The following is a 26,380-nucleotide window of genomic DNA, read 5'->3' as shown; positions in this document are numbered from 1 at the left end:
TTGTATTATGAGTTACATTATTGATGTAGAAGAAATTCTACCTAAGATAGCTGTAAAAGATGAGTTTTTATGAGCCAAAAAGCTTTCCTTTATATTTATTGGAAGTTAATTGGATTTTGCTATGTTTAGGTCAGATACTTAACCGGTTCGCAAAGGATATTGGCCAGATAGATGATTTTTTACCAGGAACAATGTGGGATTTTGTCGAAGTAAGAATTCCAAACTTTGTGGCTGCATGAAAATGCTCGTACCCTTTATATATCTGCATTCAATGTGTTTGGAATGAAATATGTAGAAGAATGAGTAGCCAAAATTTATTTACCTTCAATAAAATAGAAATATTGATTTTGCACCTAGAGCTTAGTTTAATTTTTGCTCCTAGAAGACTAGCAGATCTGACCACTGGCCTTGCCTTCTTATTTTTAAGTTATTCCAGGGAATTTTATGCGGTGTTTGTTGGTTATAAGGAGAATGATAGGGATCAAAAGTTAGGCTTCAAGTTAATTATGGGATCTTACCAGCATTTGACCAAGAATGTGTGAAGTAATTATTTTATTCATCAGGTTCATATGAATTGCTTATTTATGTAATATTGCAGAGTATATTAAAATTATATAACATATGGTTATAAATTATTTAATAGTTGATTAATTTTATGTAAACCATTTCAAACTTGTATAGAACACTGAATCTCAAAACAGAGTATTTTTAGCAAAGGAAAGAGGTTAGTTCTTACAAGTCAATATTTGGACTTGCATATTCCTTTTAATGGACCATTGATTCTTGTTAAGATGTATGTTAACATCAAAAACATATCAGTAGCTGGAATATGTCTTAAGAAGATTCAAAATTAATGTAGTAATTGAAAAGATGCTACCTCTGTGTGCCATTTGTTGCCATCCAGAATCACTTTCAGTTCTCTTAAGGAGGCATGATGCATAAGTACTCCAGAGTAATTCAAGGAACATGCAAATGTGAACTCAAAGAAGCTTTATGCATACATAGAAAAATAAGATTCTCCGAAGGAGCAAATTCTTAGTTGTGTAAAGGAAAGTTGTAGACTTTAAAACTGACCTTTCTCATGTGGCAAAAAATTCCTTTTTTTGTTACCTTTGAGGCAGTCAGTTCCTCAAGTAAGCAAGTTTTGGTGTGTTTTATATGACAGAAATCAATTCAAAATAGGCTGTATTAAAAATTACATGCTTAATCTCCCTTTTTACAAAGTCATCACTACATTTTACAAATCATAAACTAAGGGAGGAAATCACATGCCATTAACCATGTTAGCAACTTTGATTTGGTAATTAGTCCTTTGGCTGGAAATAGCGGCCCACATTTAAGATACTCGGGCATGGCTAATATATGATTTTATTAAATACTTGTGGAGTAAACTTTAAGGTAAATGTTGGATGCCATAATGAGAGCTATAAAGGTTGCCATTGAGAGTCATATAAATGTCAAAATTGGAATAGGTGTACTTTACCAACCAAATTGAGGGCAACCACTCTTTGCTGAAAGTTTATATTTACATTGAGAATATGGGGACATTTCTGTAAGTCTCCTCATCAAGGATGTAACTTCTTTTGTCAAGCGGAAGAATAAATCCAAGATTGACGTTCGTTTGCTGTTTGGGTGAAAATTATGTGGCTTGGCATGTGTCACTTTAGAATTTATAGAAAATATTGTCCCTAACAGTTGTGTATATCAGGTATTGCACATCAGTTAGTTGACGTCGTCTTACCAAAATGGTTTAATGAAGGTTTTGAGATATATTCAAAAGTTAAAGTACCCTGTGAGGTGTGGACTTAGGAATTGGACTTATATTTCTTTTCATGAGTAAAAGTATAGTACCATACAGTACAACCATCTCAGAGTCCAGGGTTTATGGGGAATATAAAGTAGCCTACAGTAACAATTTCTTATTCATATGCAGAACAAACCTTCGGTCTTAACAATAGAATATTTCCAAGCGCTAGCTGGTAACCGGTTAAGAACAATCAAAGATTGTAAGCAAGGAATCTGTGAGATCCGGCAACTCCTGCACATACGAGGTGATAGCTGGTCAGAGACTGCGCACCCCCTGGTGACATATTTAGTCTTTCCTTAACCGCCTTCAACAGTAGACGTTATCTCTCTGCTCTCCATCCAAGCTGGTTGATTTGTGCCTGTGTTTCTTGTTTTGTTCATACACGAACAAACCCTCGGTCTTAACAATAGGATAATTTCTAGTGCCTAGCTGGATCCAGTAAAAAAGTAGATGAAAGCAAGGAATCTTGTGGTATCTGGCAACGCATGCATAGATTGGGTGAAGAATGGTCAAACGCCGAACATCTATGCCAGTCTTTCTTTACCGCCTTGGGACGAGAGTTGGGTTTTTTCCTCTCATGGCCTTTTTCCCGGTTTTTGCCCATTTCGTTCCTTTAGTGTGTGTGTGTGTGTTTTTACCTAATATTATGGCTGCTTCTACTCCTTCTCGAATTCAGCGTTGGTGCCCCGGAATTCCTGGTTTCCTGTGTTCTCGTTTCTTGGCTTCGTCAGCGAAGGACCCTCACATTTGTACGATTACGAATCCTTGTACGGAATGCCGGGCATGGCCTTTGGAGCAGTGGAGGAAGTTTTATGGTAAGAGGGAACGTCGGAGAGTCTCCACTCTTCCTTCTTGGGAGGGCTTTATCCTATTCCCGATGTTTCGTCTTCCGCAGTAGTCAACCCCCATAGTAGCATTGCCCCTGCTTCTCCTTCCATTGATTCGTTGATGGAAGTATCGGGAGGTCGCCAGGGTATTATTTGTAATGTAGTCCCCTCTTCTTCGGGAGTTTTTCGGTTCCCGAGAAGGGTGAGGATTTTTCATCATTCTCTTCTCTTCCAGAGTCGGAGGCGTCCAAAATGGTGGCGATTTGGAAGACACTTGGGCTAAGGGGTACCCTGTCCTTTTGGGGGGTTGCTAGTGCATTTTGAGGAGGCTCGTAGCCTCCCTCCCCAGTCCAGCCAGGCCATTCCCCCCCCTCCAGGCCTCGTCTCCACAGGTGGGAGCAGTCTGCCATCTTGTATTGCTCCGCCAGTGTTTGCCGCCGCCTTGTCTCGGAGTGATGCTGTGGCATCAGCCCTGTTATTGTTGTCACGGGGCCCATCTTTGTGTATTCCTCCGCCAGTGGCGTCTCTTTCCCCCTCGCTCAGAGGGGAGGTCGTGACATCAGCACCGCTTGTGACATCACTCTCATCGATGACGTATCTTCCAGTCACCTCCGAGCCGCCTCTCTTAGCCGTGACGTCATCTCTGCTGCCCAGTTCAAAACATCTCCCTTTCGTGTCTTCGGAGCCTTCTCTGGCACATCAGTCCGAGCTCATATGCCAGGCGGTGCTTCAGAGGCTGGACTCTGTTTTAGATGTGAAGTTGGCTGCCTTATCGGTTTGGAGGACTGGTAGGAAACGCGTTGCTTCGTCCCCGCCTTCCGAGAAGAGTGCGCATAAGAAGCTGGTGCTGTCTCCCTCTCCCTCTTCCCCCTCTACGCCTCATGGGCGTATTAGGCATTGGAAGGCTAAGGACCTTGCCGTTCCCGAGAGTGCTGTGGTTTCAGGCAGTGTTAGTGATGTGTGTTCTGCAGGGGTTGCTTCGCCGCCGAACCTTGTACGTGCAACCACCCCACCCCCCACCCCGTCCTTGCACATTGCGAGCATGTTGTGCAACCTCCCCCGTCCGTGCACGTGATGGTAGTGCTCCTTCTTCTCCCAGGCCTATTCGTCGCCGTAAAAACCTGAAGGCGCCTGTCAAGAGGTCGAAGTTAGTGAGCACGGAGGTGGTGCAGCCGCAGTGTTTGCTTGCTTCCAAGTCTTCCACTATAAGGGATTCTCCGTCAATCTCGAGTGCTCTAGTTTCCCCCCCCCCATCTCACGTACGTACGGCCGCCACGTGTCTGTTCATGGTCATCTGGAGTCACCTGTTGAGGTAAGTGATGTGCCTAGTGTTTCAGTGGGTCTGTCTCAGAGGCTGACACTTGGACCAAGCCCAGAGGGGCTAGTAGAGATTTTAGACTGTTTGCCTACTAACCCTTCTGTGAATATTGGTGAAGAAAACGCGTTAGAGGAGCCTACACATCCTTCTCGTCATCAGTCTCTGGTGCCAGAGCAGGAAGAAGGGGACACGCAGGAGTTTCTGTCTTCCTTTTCGGAAGTTGTTGATCTCATTCGTGGGTTCAACAATTTGGAAAGTAGGACTCAGGATCGGTCGTCTTACACTCCTTCTTGCTTGGAAGCCTTGGTGGGAGCTGCTCAGAACCCCAAATCATCTCTCCAGCTGCCGTTGTCAGGGCACATTCAGTCGGTCTTGCAGAAGGTTAACGCCTCTGTTTCTGACCGGGACGGTTCACTTCGCTCTAGAGGCTCTACCAAACTCCTACCCCCACCTCTCACAAGACATAGGAAGTACTATGCTACGAGCTCTGCATTTTTGTTGTCATGACACCTTTACCCAGACGTCATTCGCCTGAAGCCAGGTTTGACTTTGGAACAGGTGAGGTCAGTGGCTCCGTCCTTATCTCCGCAAGACGCCTTAGCCTTGGAATCTACGGCGGCCTCTATGTTGCAGACGGTTTCTTGGCTGGACCTCTGGTCTGTGGTGATTGCCAAGATAGCTTCTGACAGGTCCCCTGATGGGTTGGTGAGTGCCGCCTCGCTTGCCAGTCTTTTGCAATCTGGGGGTAAGGCGTTTTCTTATTTGGCTCACCTCAGTGCCAATTTATGGGCTAATCTTCTTCTGGTTAGGAGGGACGCAGCTTTGTCTAGGATGGAGAGATCGCTCGACACTGAGTCTTTGCTGGCCTTGAGGAACTGTGACCTGTTAGAATCGCAATTTTTGTTTCCACTGACCGAACTCGACAATGCGATAGACCGACGTCGGGCTGACACCATGGACCGTCTGGTGCAACAGGCCGTGTCTAAATCAGAGCCCCGCCCTCGGAGACATTTGGCCCCCCCTCCTCCCCCGGTTTAGCAGCAATCGAGGAGATCGTCACCTGGTAGGCCATCAAGGACCTCGAGTTTGGCAGGGCCTTCCCGTTCGTCACAGCCCAAGTCTCAGGATCAACGCCCCTTTCGCTCTCGTTCCTTTAAACCAAGAAGAGGCCCTAGGAGCAGAGGTCAAGGGGGCCATCGGTAGGTTGGGCGCCTCTCCCTCTCCTGCGCCACGGGTGGGGGTTGCCTGGCTGGCCATTGGGCCAAGTGGCGGTGTTACGGGGCGGAGAAGTGGGTGGTAGATGTCCTTCGGGTGGGATACCTGTTGCCATTTGACTTCTCTCCTCCTCTGTCGGACAAGCTGCAGCTCAGGAAGACGTATCCCCCAGATTCTCTGAAGTTCTTGGCTCTTCAGGAGGAGGTGCAGAAAATGTTGGACAAGGATGCGATAGCGGAAGTAGTGCGTCCGTCCCCGGGGTTTTACAGTCACATCTTCTTGGTGCCCAAGGCATCGGGAGGATGGAGGCCTGTGATCGACTTATCCACCTTGAATCGCTTCATCAGGAAGACACGGTTCAAGATGGAGACCCCGTGCTCAGTGTTGGCAGCCATGAGGGAAGGCGACTTCGTGCTGTCGATAGACTTAAAGGACACATACTTCCAAATCCCTGTTCATCCCACGTCCAGGAAGTTCCTTCGCTTCTCTCTTGGGGACAAGATCTTCGAGTTCAAAGTCTTGTGCTTCGGGTTGACCACAGCCCCTCAAGTGTTCACAAGGGTCTTCTCTCTCGAGTCAAGTTGGGCCCATGCTCAGGGAATCCGTTTGCTGAGGTACCTCAACGATTGGTTGGTCTTGGCCGTTTCCAGGGAAATGCTGCTGCAAGACAGGGATTGTCTTCTTCGGTTCTGTCTGGACCTGGGCATATTAGTCAACCAGGAAAAGTCGAACCTCATACCCACTCGAAGGATTCTCTACCTGGGTCATCGATACGACAGTGGCGAGTTTTCCCGTCGAATCAGAGATTGGAGAAGTTGCGGGCTGTGGCGCGCAACTTCCTCTCAAAGTCGCATCAGTCAGCTCATCAGTGGCAGGTTCTTCTGGGAGTGCTATTTTCCCTGGAGAAGCTGGTCCCTCATGGGCGTCTTTATCTTCGGTCTCTGCAATGGAGACTAGGGGAATTCTGGTCTCTGGCGGGGGACTCTCCCCTGTTTATGGTCCCACTGTCTTTGAAAATGAGAGAAGACCTTCGTTGAAGGGCGTCCCTCTGTGTTCTCTCCCTCCGGACTTCCTTCTGTTCTCGGACGCCTCCCTTGCAGGTTGGGGCGCACACTTAGGCGGCCTTGTCGCTTCAGGCGTTTGAGGTTTAGAGGACAAGCAGCAGCATATCAACGTCTTGGAGTTGAAGGCGGCTTTCTTGGGTCTGAAAAAGTTTCAGGGGATGGTAGAGGGTCACTCTGTCATTCTCATGTCGGACAACACCACGGTGGTAGCCTATGTGAACAAACAGGGAGGCCTAGTTACTCAGCAGCTTCATGCCTTGACCATCAAGCTTCACCAGTGGGCAATCAGCAATTTAGTAGAGCTTTCAGCCAGGTATATCCCAGGCAAACAGAACGTGGTCGCAGACAAACTCAGTCGCCGGGATCAGATCTTAGGCACAGAGTGGTCCCTTCATCAAGTGGTGGTGGTGGTGGACAAGCTTTTCCAGGTTTGGGGGAGACCCATGCTGGACCTTTTCGCGACACGTTACAACAGGAAGCTGGAAGTGTTCTGTTCAGTGGTCCCAGATCCCTTGGCATTGGCAGAAGACGTATTCCAACATCCCTGGGACAACCTGGAGGTGTATGCCTTCCCTTTGTTTTGTTTGATCCGTCAGGTTCTGAACAGGCTGTTGGGTTCACAGGGTCTCAGAATGACTGGTGGCCCCTCTGTGGCCTCAGGCGGAATGGTTTCCAGATCTGCTATCGTTGTTGTCGGAGATTCCGAGGGAGATTCCGCCTTGGCGGCATATCCTGTGTCAGCCCCATGCAGAAAGGTTCCACCAGTCAGTAGAATCCCTGTCTCTTCATGATTGGAGGCTATCAACTATCTCCTCTGAGAGAGAGGCTTTTCTCAGAAGTCAGCTGGGCACATGTCCAGCAGTCTTAGGAAGTCAACCTCCGCAGTTTACCAAGGCAAATGGGCGATCTACTGTGATTGGTGTTGTAAACGGGGTTTTTCTCCACTCGTGACCTCTATTCAGGGAATAGCAGACTTTTTAACCTTCCTCAGAGACGAGAAACATTTGTCTGTGTCTGTTATTAGAGGCTACAGGGCGGCTCTGAGTTTAGTGTTACGCCTAAAGGGTATCGACGTCTCCTCTTCCTGGGAACTTTCCCTGCTAGTTAAGGGATTTGAGCAGTCGTCTTCTCCTAGAGAGCTCAAGCCCCCAACGTGGGATGTTTCCTTGGTGATTAAGAGCTTGACTAAGAGCCCATATGAGCCCTTGCACCGCTCATCTGATAGGAACCTGACGCTTAAGACAGTTTTCCTTTTGGCTTTGGCATCTTCCAAAAGGGTAGGAGAGCTCCACGATCTGAGTTATGAGGTGAAGCACACCAGTTTTTAGAAGTCAGTGTCCTTCGAATTTGTTCCGGAGTTCATGGCCAAGACCCAAAATCCCTCGGTGCATGATGACAGGTTCGCTTCGTTCTCCATTCCCCCTCTGACTGACTTTGTGGGTGGTGATGCTCAAGAGCTTTTGTTGTGCCCTGTCCAGGCCCTGCGTTACTATCTTAAAAGGACTCAGCACCTTAGACCAGGCTGCCGCAGACTTTTTGTCAGTACAGGCCGTACGAAGAATGAGGTGTCTAAGAATACTATCTCTTTTTGTATACGGGAAGTCATCAGACAGGCATACTTAACTCTTGATGATTCCATCGCCATGTCTGTGCAGGCTAGAGCACATGACGTTAGGGGTATTGGTCCCTCTCTGGCTTTCAAAAAGAACTTGGCTGTACATAGAGTGCTGATCGCTGGTAGTACTTGGTTATGCCAGTCCACGTTCACCTCTTTCTATCTTAAGGATGTTGCCCACAGATCTATGGACACATTTTCCCTGGGTCCTGCGGTGGCTGCCCAACAGGTTGTGTAACTCATAGTTGCCCTTAACGGGACACCTTTGTATCTTACCTAAGATGATTGTGTGGATGCGAGAATGAGTGAGTTGGCTGGCCGCCTCCTTTCTCTTGTACCTTTCCTTCTTCCTTCGGGCGGTTTAAGGAATTGACACGTCATTCGCTTGACTGGTCTGGTACAGGTGAGTGAGGTAGTCATACTGGTAGTGTGATCGTGAAGTATTCAGTATCTTACCCACTATTTAGTAGCATAGGCTCCGCTCCTGGGCAAGGTGGAGTCGGGAGTACTACAAACCTTAGTGCCCTGGTTTGTTTTTTGGACAGTCACAGTTTTTCTTTGGTTCCCTATACAATGGTTATACCATATATCATTGTATGTCACTCTGGTTCTGAGTGGTTAGATTTTAGTGTATATAGCTTCTCAACGGGCTTCAGTCCCTCTCTAAGAACTATTTCTTTTGAGAGCTGGACTGGCAGGTAGTCCCCCAGCCAGTCTAGGATTTCTTATACCTCCCTCCAAGTATGAGTCTTATCCTATTGTTAAGACCGAGGGTTTGTTTGCGTATTAACAAATGACAAATTTTCTAAGACAATTTGTATTTTTCATAGCTACAAACCTGAGGTATTAACGTTATACTGCCTGCCTCTAGCTGCCCCTCTTTTTATTAAGTCATCCTGAGTTGGGAAAGACTGGCGTAGATGTTTGACATATGACCACTCTTCACCTGATCTACGCATGCATTGCCAGATACCACAAGATTCCTTGCTTTCATCTACTTTTTTACAGGATCCAGCTAGGCGCTAGAAATTATCCTATTGTTAAGACCTCAGGTTTGTAGCAATGAAAAATACAAATTGTCTTAGAAAATTTGTCATTTTTCAGTGTGTTTGTGTGTGTGTTTCTGCATTATGGATTCTACAGTCTCCACGGCCTCTTCAATGCATGTGGCCCAGGCATTTGGGGTTTTCCTTGCTCAAGATTTGTAGTCATCCAAGATGGTGGCCGTTTGGGTATCACTGGGGCTACGGGGTTCGCCTTCCTTGGATGGACTACTGTCACATTTCTTGGAGCCTCATACACCTCCCCCTGCCCCTATAGCAGTTCAGCCTCCTCCTGGACTCCTCTACATTGGATTTTACATACTGCCACCTTGCAGAGCCCCATCGTCATCATTGATGCTCCCTGGGTTGCATCTTATCGCTCTGCCAGTGAGGCCATCAACCAGCTCCGGTCTTAGAGGTTTAGTGACGTCACTCCCAGAGTCCTCTCAGCCTATGACATCAGATGTGGTGGCTGCTCATCCGCCAGCTGTGACGTCACCTCTTCCCGATATGACATCATAGTCTTCTCTCACTGAGTCGTCCGATGCTTTAGTTCAAGTGGTCTACAAGAGACTAGACTGTTTTGTGAGAGAGGATTTCTGCTGTGTCTATGAAGAAGAGGAGTCATAACCAGAAGGTCTCATCTACTCCTGCTAGTAAGAGACCACGTAGAGAGAAGTTTCTCACCTTCTCCTGTTCCTATGCTATCCCCCCTTGTTGTCATGTCAGACATTGGAGGATCAAAGACTGTGATTTCGTTGTCTTCGAGAGTGTTTCCTGTGCAAGTTCATGTTTGTGCAAGTGAGAGAAGCATTTCTCCTCATGCCCCACAAGGACTTGTTTCTTCCTCTCTTGTTTGCATTTGTGAGGTTGGCAGTGGAAAGAAGGCATCCTCCTCTTCGATAAATGACTGTGTATCACCAGTACGTCATGGAAATAGTGTATCTTAGTCTTCCCTTCACGGCTGTGTCTCTCCCTCGCAGGTACGTGTTTGTGACAGTGTGAATATTGAGAGCATTAAGAGTGTTACAACATCATCCATTCGTGAACGTGAATCATCCTTGCAATTAGGTGTTGACGAGGTCAGGGGCTACCCCTCTTTGTTTGTTACTGAACCATTTTGTCGGTGCAAGGACGATAAAGCGCCGATTAAAAAATCAAAGGCTGCAGATGTGAAGGTCACTCAAACTTCGTCTAAAGATTCTTTGCTTGGCAAGACTGAGGCTGACGGTCGAAGACGTGAGGCTTCATTGGCCTGTGGACATGCTTCTCGTTCTTCTGGAAGAGACCTTAGCCTTAGGAATCCATCTCCTTCAGGTAGTTCTGTTCAGCGACGTTCCTCCTTTTGAGAACAGGCTTGGTTGGCGTCTCAAGGCCATGTGCTTGAATCGTCTCACGTTCATGTACGTGCTTCCTCCCGCGACAGTGTACGTGTTTCACCTGATGTCCATGTACATGATACTTTACGTGATCATGTACGGGGTGCTTCTCACGAGCCAGTATGCTGTTCGAGTCAGGATTGTGTACAAGCGATATGAGTTTCGAGAACCTTCAATTTTATGAAAAGAGGAGGACACTACCAAACCACCTTCTTCACGTCATTGGTCACCTGTATCAGAGTAGGAGGAGGGAGATAACCAAGAGTTTATGTCCTCATTCACAGAGGTGGTTGATCTCATAGTGAGCTCAACAATCTTTAGGGTAGGGTGCAAACTCAATCTTCTATCACCCCAATGGGTATAGAGTGCTAAACAGGACTCTAGAACTTCTTTTGAGCTCCCCTTGTTGGGTCACACTTAGTCCATCTTACAACGTGTGAACACTTTGGTGTCGGACGGAGATGGCCCTCTGTATTCTAGTAGGTCATCTAAACTTCTTCCCCCTCCTCTTGTATGGCATAGGAAGTACTATTTTACTAGTACAGTTCAACTGATGCCCCATTACCTTAACCCGGACGTGATCCGTCTTAAACCTGGCCTAACTCTGGAACAGGTTAGGACTGAAGACCCTTCCTTTTCATCACAAGAGTTTTTAGCTATGGAGACTACTGCGGCTTCCATCTTCCAGACGGCCTCCTGGCTGGACTTGTGGTCCACTGCAATAGCCAAGATTGCTTCAGATAGGACTGAGGGAGGTTTAGTGAGTACTCCCTCTCTCAATAGACTGTTACAGTCCAGAGCTTAGGCGATTTCTTACCTGACACACCTTAGCTCCAACCTGTGGGCCAATCACCTCCTGGCCAAGAGAGACGCAGCACTGTTCAAGGTGGCAAATTCAGTGGACTCTGAGTCTTGGTCATCTCTCAGAAATGGGGATGTGCTTGAGTCTCAGTTCCTGTTTCCGAGGACTGAATTGGAAGATGCTATCGACTGGCAACGAGTTGACACAAAAGACAGGTGGGTACATCAGGCAGTATCAAAGTCAGAAGCTCGTTCAAGATGCTGTCCTCCTCCTCCTCCTCCTCCTCTTCCTCCTTCTCCTCCGCAACAGGTGAGATCATCACCTATTAAATCTCCAAAGAGTTCTGCCTCCATGAGGGTCTCCCAATCCCTCACAGGCCAAGGCAAAGAAACAACAATGCCACTTTCAATTACGCCCCTACAAGCCTGGTAGGGGTTCTAGGGGAAGGGGCATATTTAAAGAATATATATCCAACTAGACCAACAGCACACCTTATGCAATGAAGATCTAGCAAAGGGTTGGATGAGTGCGACTTTGTTGGGTAGTTCTGCTCCATCAACAGACACCAAAACTAGGTAAAGAGAGAAATGCATTGGATATATTATACTCAAAGGATAAGGTGTTTTATTTGCGGAACGTATATAAAACGAAATGGGAGAATCATATATGTATTCCTAATTCCCCGTAGACCAGTATCCCTTAAGGGTGGTAATGGGAGCCTTACTAAATTCCCTCAAAAGAAGTCAACCTATCTAGAATAATGATAGTCTTCGAAGACATATTTTCCAGATAAGATACATATTAATTATCATTGAGATCACAGTAGACTGTAATGAATTAATATTATAAGCAGGAATACCTACTATTGTTTTTAATGTTGTAAGCGGGAATACATATACTATTGTGTTTAAAATTCTTCCATGTTCAAAGTGACAGCTGGCAGTAACATAAAATAAAACTGTTATTTACTGTGCATAAAGGAATCTATGAGAGTTGTTCTTTGCAGGATATAAAACACAATAAAAGGCAGTAACACATTATGTGAAGAGGTTTTTAAAATTCCCTCTTGTTATAAGCACTTATTGGAAAGAGAGTGGATGAGGGATGGGTGAAATTGTCCGATATACAAGCAGTCCCCAGTTATCGGCAGACTCGGTTCATAGCACCATAACATCGGCAATTTATGGCGCCATAACTGGCCAAGTTTCAGTTTATCAGCGCCATAAGGAGCCAATAGTAGTTATGGCACCATAACATACCTGACAAAGGTGCCATTAACTGGTTATTGGTGCATTAGCCGACACTTGGTGCCATAAGGGCCATAAATTGCTGAGTTTGGGTTAATGGCAGTTTTTGGTTATCAGCTCCCTGCCAAGAGCAGAACCCCTGCCAATAACTAGGGACTGCCTGTACTGTCTTTGTCTACGCTGCAATCTGTGTTAAGGAAAGAACAAAATACCCTCTCCATATATTAAAAGTTGAGCAGATGACATTATTGTAAATTGCCAAGGTATTATGCAAAGACTGAAAAGAACAAGAAAACCATCAGATCATTGTGTACTCCAAAAATTACAATTTTAATGTTTGTACATTGGATGTATAATTCACACATTGAGCACACCCAGAGAAAAGATAGAAAAGAAAAAACGGGCAAACTAAACCGGCTTTAAAGAGATAGAGAGTAATCATGTCCTCTCTTAAAGGTGGGAAGGAAGTAACTGATGTGATCACAGGATGCCCAAGGCATTGTGGGATCCCCCACATACCCCCTTGATCAAGCACAGATGCCAATAGTTCCTGGATTACACAAGTTTTTTTATTAGTTTTACCAGATTTCCAGCTAGCACTGGAAGATTATCCTAATGTTAATACCCAAGGTTTGTTAGTTATGAAAAATACAAATTGATTAAAGAAATTTTCATTTTGTCCACTGTTTATGCTTAAGTTTTAATTGCTGAAATGTTTGAATATAGAATTCATATTTTCTTACTGCTTGTTTTAGACGTATAGTGCAATAAATCTATCTTCTCTCATGTTTATATGTACGTATTTTGTAATATACATTTCTCGTGTAATGTGAAGGGAGAAAAATATTTTAAATTAATGTAAACCATATTTCCTATAAGTTAGTACAGCTGTATTATATTGAATATGAGCCAAGATCTATTTGCATAATGGTTTAGCATTTTCAACCAAAGTCACTACAATGAAAAACCCTTAGTTCCTGAATTTTGCCAAGTGATGAATTGTGTAAAATTCAATGCTGGAAACAACAGTCTTGACAAGGTTTTAGCAGATGCCCATTTTAATGCAGTGTGAATGATGAGAGTTCCATAATTTGTTACTGCTTATTTAAATAATAATTTATATCATATATCTTCATGGCATTATATTATGTATAATTTTTTTGTTAAGCAGATGAAGACTAATTATATTCTGAAAATCCCATTTTTGTCCCTGTCCGTTTGCATGTGGTTTACATTTTGTCTCAAGTTCCAATATCAGGTGAGACCAAGTGCCCTACTGTATGGAAACCATTATGCTAATGTCTTTCAATATGATACATGTTTTCAAATTCACAGGACAGACACTGAATCGATTCTCTAAAGACATTGGGCAAATAGATGAATTGCTTCCAGGAACCATATTTGATTTTCAGACTGTAAGATAATTTATCAATTGTTTTTGGTGGAAGATTTATTTGGGTGCTGGGTTTCAATGATGGCAGCATTGCTTACAGTACATATGGATATTGTCAGCTCTAGGTTATTAACTATATACAGAAAATCACTGTCTATGGGCAAGTATTGTGTTAATTAACTTTTTCCTGTAAAATGAGAAAAAGAATATTTACAAAAAGAAATATTTGTCAAAATAATGATAAGCCAGTTATAGTCGTCATAAATTACATGCGTACTTACTTTTAACATGCAAAGGCTTATGTCAAAAATTTTCTGAGATATATTGTGATATTCCAGTTTCTCCTGTCATAAAGACACCATTATCAAATGGATATCAGTTTTATTTTCTCATATATGAAAAATTTATATCTAGTACATATGTATTTCACTATAATTAACACATAGCTGGCAGTATCCAGATTGACTGCATATTTTTTTCAGGGTGAACAATTTGGCTTGTCTGTAAATTTATGTTAGTTGCCTGATTTTTCATTTGCTTAACAAGCTACATGAGTTATCTCTGACAAGGTTCACAATTCTTAAGCTGGCCATACACCTGCACTACTGGCATGCTGATTTTATAGAAATTAATGCAAGATGGTTACTCTTGAACATTTATGTATCTATCATTGCCAGTTTTTAAAAGACTGCCATGTCCTGTCATACCATCATCATGCTAAAATTTCTGGCATTTTATACTTGTGGCTGTGCAAAGAGGAAGAGCCTCCTAATTTAACATTTTCCATGAAACTATTGACCTCTAGCTGAGAACTGTGGTAAAGGCTCTGCAAAGAATAGCTTTACTTTTGCTATTAAAAATTAATACAAAACTACTTGGAAGGTTGAAAATAACTAAGTGATGAAAGCAAAATACTTGCTGAATTATTTTATTTACAATAGTGAAATGATTATGTATAACGAATGTTATATTTTAATAGTAAATATGTATACTGAAAAATTATAACACCCTTCTATGATGTATCAGATTTGCTAACTGCTAATATTAGACCAAATATATTTCCAGAGCAGTAATAAGTAATAGTAATGGTAATGATACTAATTATTCAACACAACCATGCACACAAGGAAAAACCGGGAAGCCCATTAACTTACTGGCAGTCCCCGATTAACGGTGGGGGTTCCGTTCCTGGCTGATGCCACTAACTGAAAATCAGTGATAACAGCACTAACAGCGGGTTCTTAGTGTTGTTATCACTGATTTTCGGTTAACAGCGCCGTTGTTAACTAGATATTGGGGCCACTAACCAAAGATCAGTGCTACTAACAGGAGATCTGCCCCACTAATCGGAGATTGTCGCCGAAAACACAGAGCAGAATATTCTAAAACAGAGACGTAAAAGAAAATACTACAGATAAAGCAAATCAATAAGAAATGATTATTCATTACTGAATAGCTTCTCATGATTACAAAAGATATGGGATGAAAGATCTGCCATCAAATAGTTTATGTATTCATGTGGGCAGTTTCCTTTAATTTATTTAATAATGTCAGGCCTTGTCTTAACTTAAATTTACTTTTATTCTTACATTCCACAATCACTTCCTGTTACAAGAATGTTGTTAGTATTGCGCACACTGTTTTACTCTGACCGTTATCACAATGACTTAAGTCAGGTCAGTAGTCTGCTTAAACGGTACTTAATAGTAAGCTAACCGCTCTTCATTTGCTCTGTTCTGTTGTAAGCAGTAAGATGGAAAGTTCCTTTTGCATATACATTCAGTACTGTATGACACATTACCAGATTAGTGCTACATTTTCTGTCCTCTTAAAATATTCTTAAATAAAGTCCTTAGTATGTGGGTAGACAATTTTTAAGCAGACTGGAGTGTATGTGCCACTCTGTGAGGTAGGGGCCAGCGGGGGAGAGAAACCCCATTCTATGCCAGTTGTGTAGGTTTATGGCCAACTGTAGAATTTAAATGCTTTTCAAAGGTGTGGTGTTTTAATATCTTTTGGTGGGAGTTATGCTTAAAGATTAAATCTTGGCCAAGAAGCTTTATATTTGCACCCAAGCACTATTGTATATTTGATTATAAAATTGAAAGGTGTTAACTATGCTAAATTACTTCTAGATGGAGCTTAACTGAATTCTAATTTCAAAGAGCTTGCTTCACATTTGGGGTAACATGTCTTATGGATTCTGCCGTTCTGCTCTGAATTGTAGGAAGTGGTGTTGGGTTATATCCTTAGGACAATAGCTAATAAGGGCAAATGAATAACGCATGAACAAAAAATTAAGAGGACTTTTTCTGACTGTTTTTCCATTCTTGGGCTGGTGCAACACATTCGTTGGGGTTTAACCCCAGTTTTACCTTTCTGTGATTTGTTTCATCTTTCCAGGGCTAGTTGGTGGTATATTAAGTTGCATTCTTCATTAGCCTGTGCATTAATAGTGACATAAGTATATGTGCCACATTAACACAGCAGTATATATCAAATAACAGTTAGAATTCATATACCTTTTCTTACAGCAGGGATCATTTTTACTTTCCTCAGCTTGAGTAAAATTCTGCACTGGACAGTAATTGAAAATTCCAGAAGTAAAGAAATCTTAGGAGATTCGCAGAATCTAAAAGATAGACTGGATATACAGGCTTGGAGAATATAGGGCATCAAGCAAATTGAAAAACAGAACAAGATGCTCTAAAATTCTGTGTAGTTTAGTATATATTTATCATGAGAATTTTTTGTTTTACCAAGAAAAATTTCATAGACTCCCGGTCCTCTGCTAAGGTTTTACTCTGTAATTTTGGTTCAGTAGTGGGAAGTATATTTCTAATTTTTAAATTAATGCCTACCATTATTTTAAAAGATTCTCATGAAAAAGTATATACAGGCAGGCCCCGTTTATCAGCGGGGGTTCCATTCTCGGAGGGGTGCTGATAAGTGAAAACCGCCATTAACAGAAACTCGGTGATATATGGTGCTTATGACGCCTCTGTTAGATATGTTATGGTGCCATAACTCATTATTGGCACCTTATGGTGCCGATAACTGGAATTCGGCTCGTTATGGCGGCATAAATCGACAATTTTATAGGGCTAGAGAAGCGCCATAAAACCGGATCGCAGATAACCGAGTCCGCCGATAACTGGGGACTGCCTGTAATTCCTCAGCTTAGCATTTTCTCAAAAACCAGTCATCTGTAAGACTAAGTTTATCTGTATGTATTATTACATTTTTTAAAGGTGTTTTATCCATGATACAATATCCATATAAGGTATAAAAGATTGCCTACTCATGCCTCTGACTTTGCTGAAAAGTAACTGTTCAGAACTAAGAATTATTCTGAAGACTGTAATGTTCATCTAAAGTTTAAAAGATGCTCCTCTTAAGTCAGCATAAAGGTTTTTCTTTTTTGTTAATAGTATAAGCTTTACTTTTGCTCTGCATTTTCATTTTAATATTTACTAGTCCCATCTTGTATATAATGTGCTTCCTCTTTCATCTATATTTGTACTACATGCACTCTGGAATCCTTCAGTGTACATTCAATGTAAAATAATGGATATACAATGTACAACACAAAAGAAAGTACACACTAACATACGTACTTGCCTTCTGACTTAAGGAAATTATTAAAAGTTGTGTGTGAGGCTTGGATATGAAATTTGCTCTCACTTAGTCATTATGTATAGTGGTTCCCCCTTATTTGCGGGGGATGCATACCACACCCCTGCGAATAGTTGGAACCCCTATCAAAATGCTTAAAATGGCCTATTTTGTAAATTAAAACTCAAGAAAAACCCACTAAAAATTTTTATGCCTGTTTTTTTTAATAGTTTTATCACAAAAAGTGCATTTTATGATGAAATTGATAAAAAAACCAGGAATTTGTGGATATTTCTCATAGAAAAATACCGCATATAGGCAAATTTTTTGCAAATAATGGGAGGATATGTTCCAGAGAGAAATCCGCGAATGAGTGAGTCTGCGAATCTGGAGAACGCAAATATGGGGGCCCCACTGTACATATAAATGAGGATTTTGACTATTTAACTTATTCTAACTCCTACTAGTTCATTGACTGGAGTTGTTTGGAGAAATGGTTGTGCTCAGTCTCCCAAGAAATATTCCTGGAAGTCATGACCACACATCCATGTTATGAGTCTGACCATGCCAAGCTAGCATTGTCTAACTGACAATATAAACTTAGAATGATCTCAGTATCCTTTAGTGAGTTGAGAGTAAGGCTAATTCAAATATACAGTAGTATGTACATATTTTTTACCTGATGGTATTATCCTATTCAGAAATTTTCTATCCTTAATCATAGTCCTGCCTAAATATATATTTGGCTTTACTCAAGCAAAAGTTTTAACTGTGTACAAATACGTATGGAAAATATTTCACAATAAATTCTGCCTCTCCTCAGGCTGGCAACAGACATCAGTTCTAGAGGATGGTTTCATAGGGAAGGGATCTAGAGAGTATCGGATATACCTCATTTGAGTAATAGCATCACCCCGGTGGAGAACTAGATCTTCATCTTTGTATAATCTTATTTGATCGTCCCTTGCTAAGTTTTCTTTCAGTTGTCTCATGTACCAAAGTAGCAAGTTCTGGGGAAGTAAATGAGTTGTACCTACGGATCAAATTATTTTTTATTCATTGTTTGTTCACAATAAGTGTTGCAATTTATAAGATGCACTGTTCCAGGCATTTGGAAGTGATAGGGTTGAATAAGTGTGAAGTTTCTACCTGTATAAAGGTGTATTTCATAAAGACCATATTATGATAAGTTAATTGATAGATTATATGGTTTTAAATGTTAAACTATATAATTAAGCTTAAAATCTGTACCATTGATTACATGTATATAGTCTTTTAGTATTACACTAACAGTAGAGAAGATTTCAGTTGTCTTTGTACTGGCTGTGGTTACACAGTGCAGGTCACACAGTACAGATCTTCAAAAGAATATCGGACTTGCACTTCATAGGTTAAATAAACAACTGTATTGGTTATTTGGTTAACTCAATGTATGAAATGGTATTAATGAGTAATTTGTATGATTCACGTTACTTACCGGTATGTTGATAATCCATGTCGAAGTACTTAACTGAACTTTCATGTATATTTTGAAATTAATTCTTGGTTGATTCACTCCAGGGATTAGGGATCAAGTGTTTTTGGAATGAGAGGATGTAAATAAATTTTTAAGGAAGTATTCTTTCTGTTGTTGTAGCTGAGACTCAAATGCTACAGTGTTCTGGGGTTTAGAATGGTTTTACAAAATATTTATGTCAACTGGAATATAGCTTACTTTCATTGGGGCATGTTTCGAGGCTTTAAGCTCTGTCCATTTATTGTCCAAAGAAAGAAAGATTATGGAAACTAACAGAGTCCTAATATTTAAAGCTAACACATTTAAATGCACTCCAGTTTTGTTAATTTTTAGATAACTATAGAACAGTACTCATAATTGCTGAGGAATTGTTTTTATTTCTCAGGTCAGATTCTTAACAGATTCACAAAGGACCTTGGACAGGTAGATGAAATGCTGCCTATAACCATTTTTGATGTTGTCACAGTGAGTATTTCGAAGTTCAGTGAAAGTTTTCATTTGCATCACAGGTAATTATTGAGCTGAGTTGCCTTTTTCTGTCCAACACAAATAGCCATTGTGCAAAAAAGAATTTACAAGTATCATGCCCTGTAGTTTCAGTACAGTATTTTTAATTCTGATAATGTGTTGGGTTGTTCTGTTTTAGACTAATCACTTTTGCTTACATCAGTTAGCCCTGAATATTTACATGAGACTTGCTATACGTACATTGATTACTCTTGTAGGCTGCAGTAATTGCAATTTTGTGCTTCACTGATATCTCTCTTCTGTTGAAGGAGCATTAGTTATGTTAACAAGAACAGGCAGTCCCCGGGTTACGACGGGGGTTCCGCTCTTGAGACGCGTCGTAAGCCGAAAATCGTCGTAAGCCGGAACATTGTAAAAAATCCTAAGAAAACCTTACTTTTAGTGCTTTAGGTGCATTCAGAACTATGTGAACTGCATTCTTATTGCATTTTTCATCAAAAAAAACTTTAAATATTGATTATTTTGCATTTTTTGTGTCATATTTCATCTGCCAGATCAGCGTTTGTAGGCATCGTAACTCTGGAACATGCCTCGTAACCCTGGATATAATTTCTGATGAATATAATTGAAAAGCTTCGTAACCTCGGAACGTCGTAAGCCGAGACCGTCGTAACCCGGGGATTGCCTGTATCAACAGTTAGGTAGTATTTGTATTTTCTGTCATATAAAAAAAAATAGAAATTCCTAGTTTTCATAGCTACTAGACAGAGCCTTAAAAAAAGAACTACTTATTCAATGCAAATCTTTCAAGGCATTGAAGTCTGAAAGTACGTACAGTGGTACCTCGAGATATGAAAGCTCAACTTACAAAAAACTCGAGATACGAAAGCAAATACGAAGATTTTTGCAGCTCTACATACGAAAATTGTTCAAGATACGAAAGGTTGTTGCTGTAAAGTCCGAGATTCGCCCGGACCACCTATAACAATTTTAAAACTCGCGCGCCGCCAACTGAGTAGACTTGCCACCATCCTCCTGCTCTCCCATTGGTTCCTGATGCTAGTCACCGCCATAAGGTCCTTCTCTCCTATTGGTCAGCATCTCTCCCATCGTGCATCTACGTAGCGTTGTGCTTCTTCGGCCACTTCGCGGCATCATCAGTATCGTAAACACGCGAAATTCGTTCGTTCTATACAATTTTGTTTATTAACGTAAATTCGTTAGTGATTTCGTTGTAGTATACTTTATCGTGTTGTGTGAGAACTTTAACTATATACGTATACTACATAACATAATTACATACAGTATACAGTGGACCCCCCGTATTCGCGTTCTCCAGATTCGCGGACTCACACATTCGCGGATTTCTCTGGGGAACGTTTCCCCGCATTATTCGCGGAAAATTCGCGCATTCGCGGTATTTTTATATGATAAATATCCACAAATTCTTGGGTTTTTTTATGAATTTCATCATAAAATGCACTTTTTGTGATAAAACTATTAAAAAAACCAAGTTTGAACATTTTTAGTGGGTTTTTCTTGAGTTTTAACTAACAAAATAGGCTGTTTTTAGCATTTTCATAGGGGTTCCAAACATTCGCGGGTTCTAACTATTCACGGGGGGGTCTGGTACGCATCCCCCGCGAATATGGGGGGACCACTGTATACGTAGTCATTGGTCCCAAGAAAGTTGAAGTTCACGGAAAGAAGAGGATGGTTTCTTTGGAGACGAAGATGGAGATAATGAAAAAGTATGAAGCTGGTATGCAATTGAGTGTGATTGCCAAGGAATACGGCCAAAATCTGTCAACAATAGGCACTATCCTTAAGCAGAAAGATGTCATCAAAGCAGCTACACCTTCCAAGGGCATGACTATTTTGTCCAGCAAGAGGAGTCACGTGCACGATGAGATGGAAAGGCTGCTTCTTGTCTGGATAAAAGACAAATAAATCGCTGGCGATACGATAATGGAGATGGCAATCTGCCACAAGGCCAGCGCTATTTTAGTCGATTTGATTGGCCAAGCCGAAGACGACAGAGGAGAAGGGACATCGACGCCATCCCCAGAGTTCAAGGCTTCTCATGGGTGGTTCGAAAAATTCCGTAAACGGACTGGCATCCATTCGGTGGTGCGGCATGGGGAGGCGGCCAGCTCGGACATGAAAGCGGCCGGAGCTGTTATTAAGACGTTCGACGAGATGACTCTCAACGAAGGCTACAGTTCTCAACAAGTCTTCAACTGTGATAAGACTGGCCTTTTTTGGAAAAAAATGCCTCGTCGGACGTACATCACGCAGGAAGAGAGAAGCTACCCGGGCATAAGCCTATGAAAGACAGGCTTACGCTCGCACTTTGTTCGAATGCCAGTGGGGATTGTAAGGTGAAGCCCCTACTTGTGTATCATTCGGAGACTCCTCGAGCCTTCAAGGCCCACAAAGTGCTTAAGGAAAAGCTTCCAGTGATGTGGAGGGCTAATGTGAAAGCCTGGGTAACTAGACTTGTTCACCGAGTGGGTAAATCTGTGTTACGGCCTGACAGTGAAGAAATTCTTGGAAGAGAAGCGCCTCCCTCTGAAATGCCCCTGCTCACCCTCCTGGCCTCGAGGAAGATATCCTAGTGGAATATTTATCAAGGTTCTTTATCTTCCGCCTAACACCACCCCTCTCCTCCAGCCCATGGACCAGCAAGTGATATCGAACTTCAAGAAGCTGTATACGAAACATCTTTTCAAGAGATGTTTCGACATCACCGATACCACAAACCTCACCTTGCTTGAATTTTGGAAGGAGCATTTCAATGTTGTGATATGCATCCGACTCATCGACCAAGCTTAGCAGGAGGTTTCAAGGCGAATCTTTAATTCCTCGTGGAGGAAACTCTAGCCTGATGCCGTATCCGCCCGAGACTTCGAGGGATTTGACATGGGTGAAGCTGGTGCTGCAGATTCAGGAACAGTTGACGATCCTGAAACTGTTTCGCAACCAGATCTTGACGAGATCGTTGCACTCGGCAAGTCCATGGGGCTGGTCGTTGACGAGTACAACATCAATGACCTTCTTGAGGAGCACCAAGAGGAGCTTACGACGGATGACCTGAAGGAGTTGGAGGCCATGCAACATAACGTTGTTCAAGAAGAGTTCTCTAGCAGCAGCGAGGGGGAGGACAATGACTATGACAACGGCAGAAATTAAGGATGCTCTACCTGCTTTCCATAAGGTGCAATCATTCGTAGAAAAGAGACACCCCGAAAAGGCTTACACAGGTCGTATGCTTGCACAGTTTGATGACGTTTGCCTGAGTCGTTTCAGGAACATTGTCAAAAGCAGGCAGAAGCAATCTTCCTTGGATAGTTATTTTTTAAAGAGGCCTTTAGTAGGAGTAAGCAAAAAGGAAGAACCAAGTGATACTATGAAAAAAAATGTAAAAATAAAAAAAAGAAAAAAAGAAAAATTTTAATTTTAAGTTTTTTGTAAAGTTAAGTGTTACAGTTTTGTTAATGTGTTTTGTAAAGTTTAGTTTTTGTTTTCATGATATTTTTTTATGTTTCGCAAAGTTAAGTGTATGTATCTGCTGTTGTCCTCCTCCTCTGTCGCCACTTTCGGTGATAGCCTCACTCGAAAGGTAAGCTTCCACATTTTACTACATACGTACGTGTGTACGTACAGTATTTCTTGTAAACCATTTACACTAATACACTTTATTTACGAGTACATACATATTAGTACTACTAGTACGTATTAAGTTAGGTATTGAATGGTCCAAATTGTTGTAGTATTTCATTATTTATAGGTCAATTTAGCTTTATTATGAAATTAACTGGAGTGTTTTTGGAGGGCTTGGAACGGATTAGACATTTTACATGTAAAATGTGGTTCAAGATACGAAAAACTCATGATACAAGGCCGCCTCAGAACAGATTAATTTCGTATCTCAAGGTACCACTGTACCTATTTACCATGTCATCTGAAGTTGCCTGGAAAGCTGTTACTTAGATAGGAAGTTCTTCCGAGCTTAATCCATATTCTGGGTCTGTCTTTGATGAATATTCTCCAGGTGTTTCTAACACACACTCCATGGCTTATTACATAATTTAGCTGATGTTTTATGGACTGGTGCCCTTCCTGGCACCAACCCTCTGTATTGGGTCAGGAAAGATAAAACTGTAAGCACTGCTAAGAATAGCAGTACAAAATTACAGACCATAAACCTAAGGACAGGTCCATTCCCCAAGGTACTTAAAGACCCCTTATACTACAGTTTTACAATCCTATAAGTCCCATCTCCCTCATATCCCCCTCCATCACTTTTGTTTTCCAAAAGCCTACGTCAAAGGAAATCCTTGATCTATGTATTGTGTATCATCCTTCCATACTGATTGATATATTATCAAAGAAAGGGCTAAACGTAGAATAGTTTTCTTAGCGTAGTTATGGCACTGTTTGGCCTCCAAATGTTTAAATTAATTTCTGCTTTCTGTTGACATCTTGTGAATTCAGGCCTTATTTTCTATTCTTTCATATCTTTATTTATCACCTTTCTTATAACTTGTCTCATCCTGCAGGCTGATTTCTCCTCTGAGCCTCATGTGTTTATAGTTAGTTGACTCTATCCATAAGGGGTTTCAGCAGAATATTTAAAGAAAGAAAGAAATTAAAGGCCTTTTCATTCAGTCATATTTTTCCAGTGAGAATAGATACTGCATGAAACAAAAAAGTACCATGTAGCTATGAATATGAAAGACATGGAGTATTTAAAATAAAACTTCAAATCATCATAAAATGCAGAATGATACTGTAGAATACATAAAATACGTTACCCACCATAAGCAATTTTTGGTTAGGATAAGTAAATACTTGTACCTAAAAGAGGAAACCTACCTCAGGACATTAATAAAAGCTACAAAAAGCTGTGTGGAGTTAAAAAGATACGCAACAGAAACCATGTAAAACAGAGAGCCTAAGATATACATTTCTGTATACATACTATACATATTTGGATTTTTGTCACTTAAACACTGTACATGAAATTTTTATATTCACAAATATTAAGCTACAAATATCTTTTTATATCCAGTACACTGTGCCTTGAGAATAACTTACACCAAGGAGGGGTGGGGGAGAAATTACTGTATGAAGTGGGACGAGCAGTAACCTTGTTAACATCTAAGGTCAGTACTCTATAATTATACAACTATGTTTATCTATGCAAGTGGACACACATTTTCTATCATCCCATGTTGATGAACAAAGTTGTAATCCATACATTTTACATATTTCTTTGAAGAAATATATATACAGTCATACCCCTACATACGAAAGTCCCTACATACGAAAAATCCAGGTTATGAAGGCAAAGACGAAGATTTTTTTGCATCTGTGAATGAAACTAATTCAGGTTATGAAAGGGTGTACTGTAAAGTCCGAGATTCGCCATGCCGCCCAGTACAATTTTAAAACTCGCGCGCCGCCAACTCAGTAGACTCGCCACCATCCTCCCGCTCTCCCATTGGTTCCTGATGCTAGTTACTGCCGTAAGATCCTGCTCTCCTATTGGTCAGCATCTATCCTGTCATGCATCTACGTAAGGGAGTTCCTTGACTATTTTGTTTTGGCAGCTTTATCGTACACACGTGGAATTCATTTGTTCACACGTAGATTTCGTTCGTTAATGTAAATTCGTGTTAGTGATTTCGCTCTTGTTGTACTGTAAGTTACTTTATTGTGTGGTGTGTGAACTTAATTAGTACTTACATTATTAGCCATGGGTCCCAAGAATTTTGCTGAAGTTCATGGAAAGAAGAGGATGCTTTCTATGGAGACGAAGATGGAGATAATCAACAAGGGTTAATGTTTTCTGCCATTTGTTAATGTTTCGTAAAGTTTAGTGTTAATGTTTTCTACCATTTTTTAATGTGTTTCGTAAACTTAAGCGTTCATGTTTTCCGCCATTTGTCCTTCTCTTCTGTCGCCACTTTGGACATTACCTCACTCGAAAGGTAAGGTTTCACATTTTACTACATATGTACGTACATGTACGTACAGTATTTCTTGTACCCTCCAATGGCAACTTTTAGACTGGATAAGATGAAAGACTTGGCAGCTCAGTGCTTAGCTTTGGTCTTGACTTCAAGGGAGGATGTACTGCCTTCTCTGTCTCACATGACCTCTTCTTTTTGTAAATTTGCTAATAAATATACCAAGGGGTTGCTGTTGGTTTTAGTTCTTATCTTTTATGATAGCATGTCCGTTATAAATGTAATTTCGCAAAGAAAAGCGCAAGGAAATATTAGAAAAAAACATATATAAAGCCAAAAATGCTACTGCATCTTTGTTCTTGGTAAATTTGTGTGAATATTTTATAACAAATATGCTCAGAATTTGTTACTGATTTTATTTCTTATGTTTTGATATTGTGTGATCTGTAATTATAATTTTACAAAATATAAAAAATTAATTTATTTGAAAAATCATATATAACTTCTTAAGATTTATGTTTGTCTTGTAAAAGAGGCCCCACAACTGGTTGTCAATAGTCATTTTCAACTGCTCATGGAAGGGAGGGGAATTTTTTAGAAGTTTTTTCTTGCACCAGGTACAATTGCCTATCTTCCTCTTTCCATTGATGAGATTTTTATTATTTTTTTATTTTTCTGAACTCAAAGTTTACCTGGTCTGAGGTGCTGCACTCTGATAAATTACCCCGTCCACTTAGGGTGTGAGAACAAGGGAGAGACACAGGTAGCTGGGTACTGATGCTTTATTACAGACGAACTGAGTTGATTATAGGCAGGTGTGGACGGATAAGTAGTACCGGCTCCCACTGAGAGCAGAAATGACTCTGAGCCAGTAATTTGTTTTCTCACAAGCACATATACATAGATAAATGCAGACACAGTTTGCCTACATACATGATAATTATCTCGGCGGAAAGGCAAGAGAAAGCATTACAGAATGGTATAAGGAACAACGCTGCTAAGATGGCTGAATGCAATATATACAAGGGAAAGCGTTGTCCTTACAATGGTTAAGCTAACTTTTAAATGAAATTACAGTAACTTTAATTTAATTTGA

General features: G+C 41.3%; 1 protein-coding gene across 1 annotated transcript in view; it reads left to right on the top strand.

Annotated features, from left to right (window-relative positions):
- The window catches only part of LOC135225285 (ATP-binding cassette sub-family C member 4-like), a 283,886-nt gene that overhangs the window by 222,398 nt on the left and 35,108 nt on the right, over positions 1 to 26,380 (top strand). Inside the window, exon 27 of the mRNA XM_064264615.1 lies at positions 19,227 to 19,306. Coding sequence (XP_064120685.1) covers positions 19,227 to 19,306 — 80 coding nt within the window. The remainder of the gene's footprint in view (positions 1 to 19,226; positions 19,307 to 26,380) is intronic.

Source organism: Macrobrachium nipponense, chromosome 13 (genome assembly GCF_015104395.2).
Source record: "Macrobrachium nipponense isolate FS-2020 chromosome 13, ASM1510439v2, whole genome shotgun sequence".
NCBI classification, from domain to species: domain Eukaryota; kingdom Metazoa; phylum Arthropoda; class Malacostraca; order Decapoda; family Palaemonidae; genus Macrobrachium; species Macrobrachium nipponense.
This window is presented reverse-complemented; position numbering and strand designations above follow the sequence as displayed.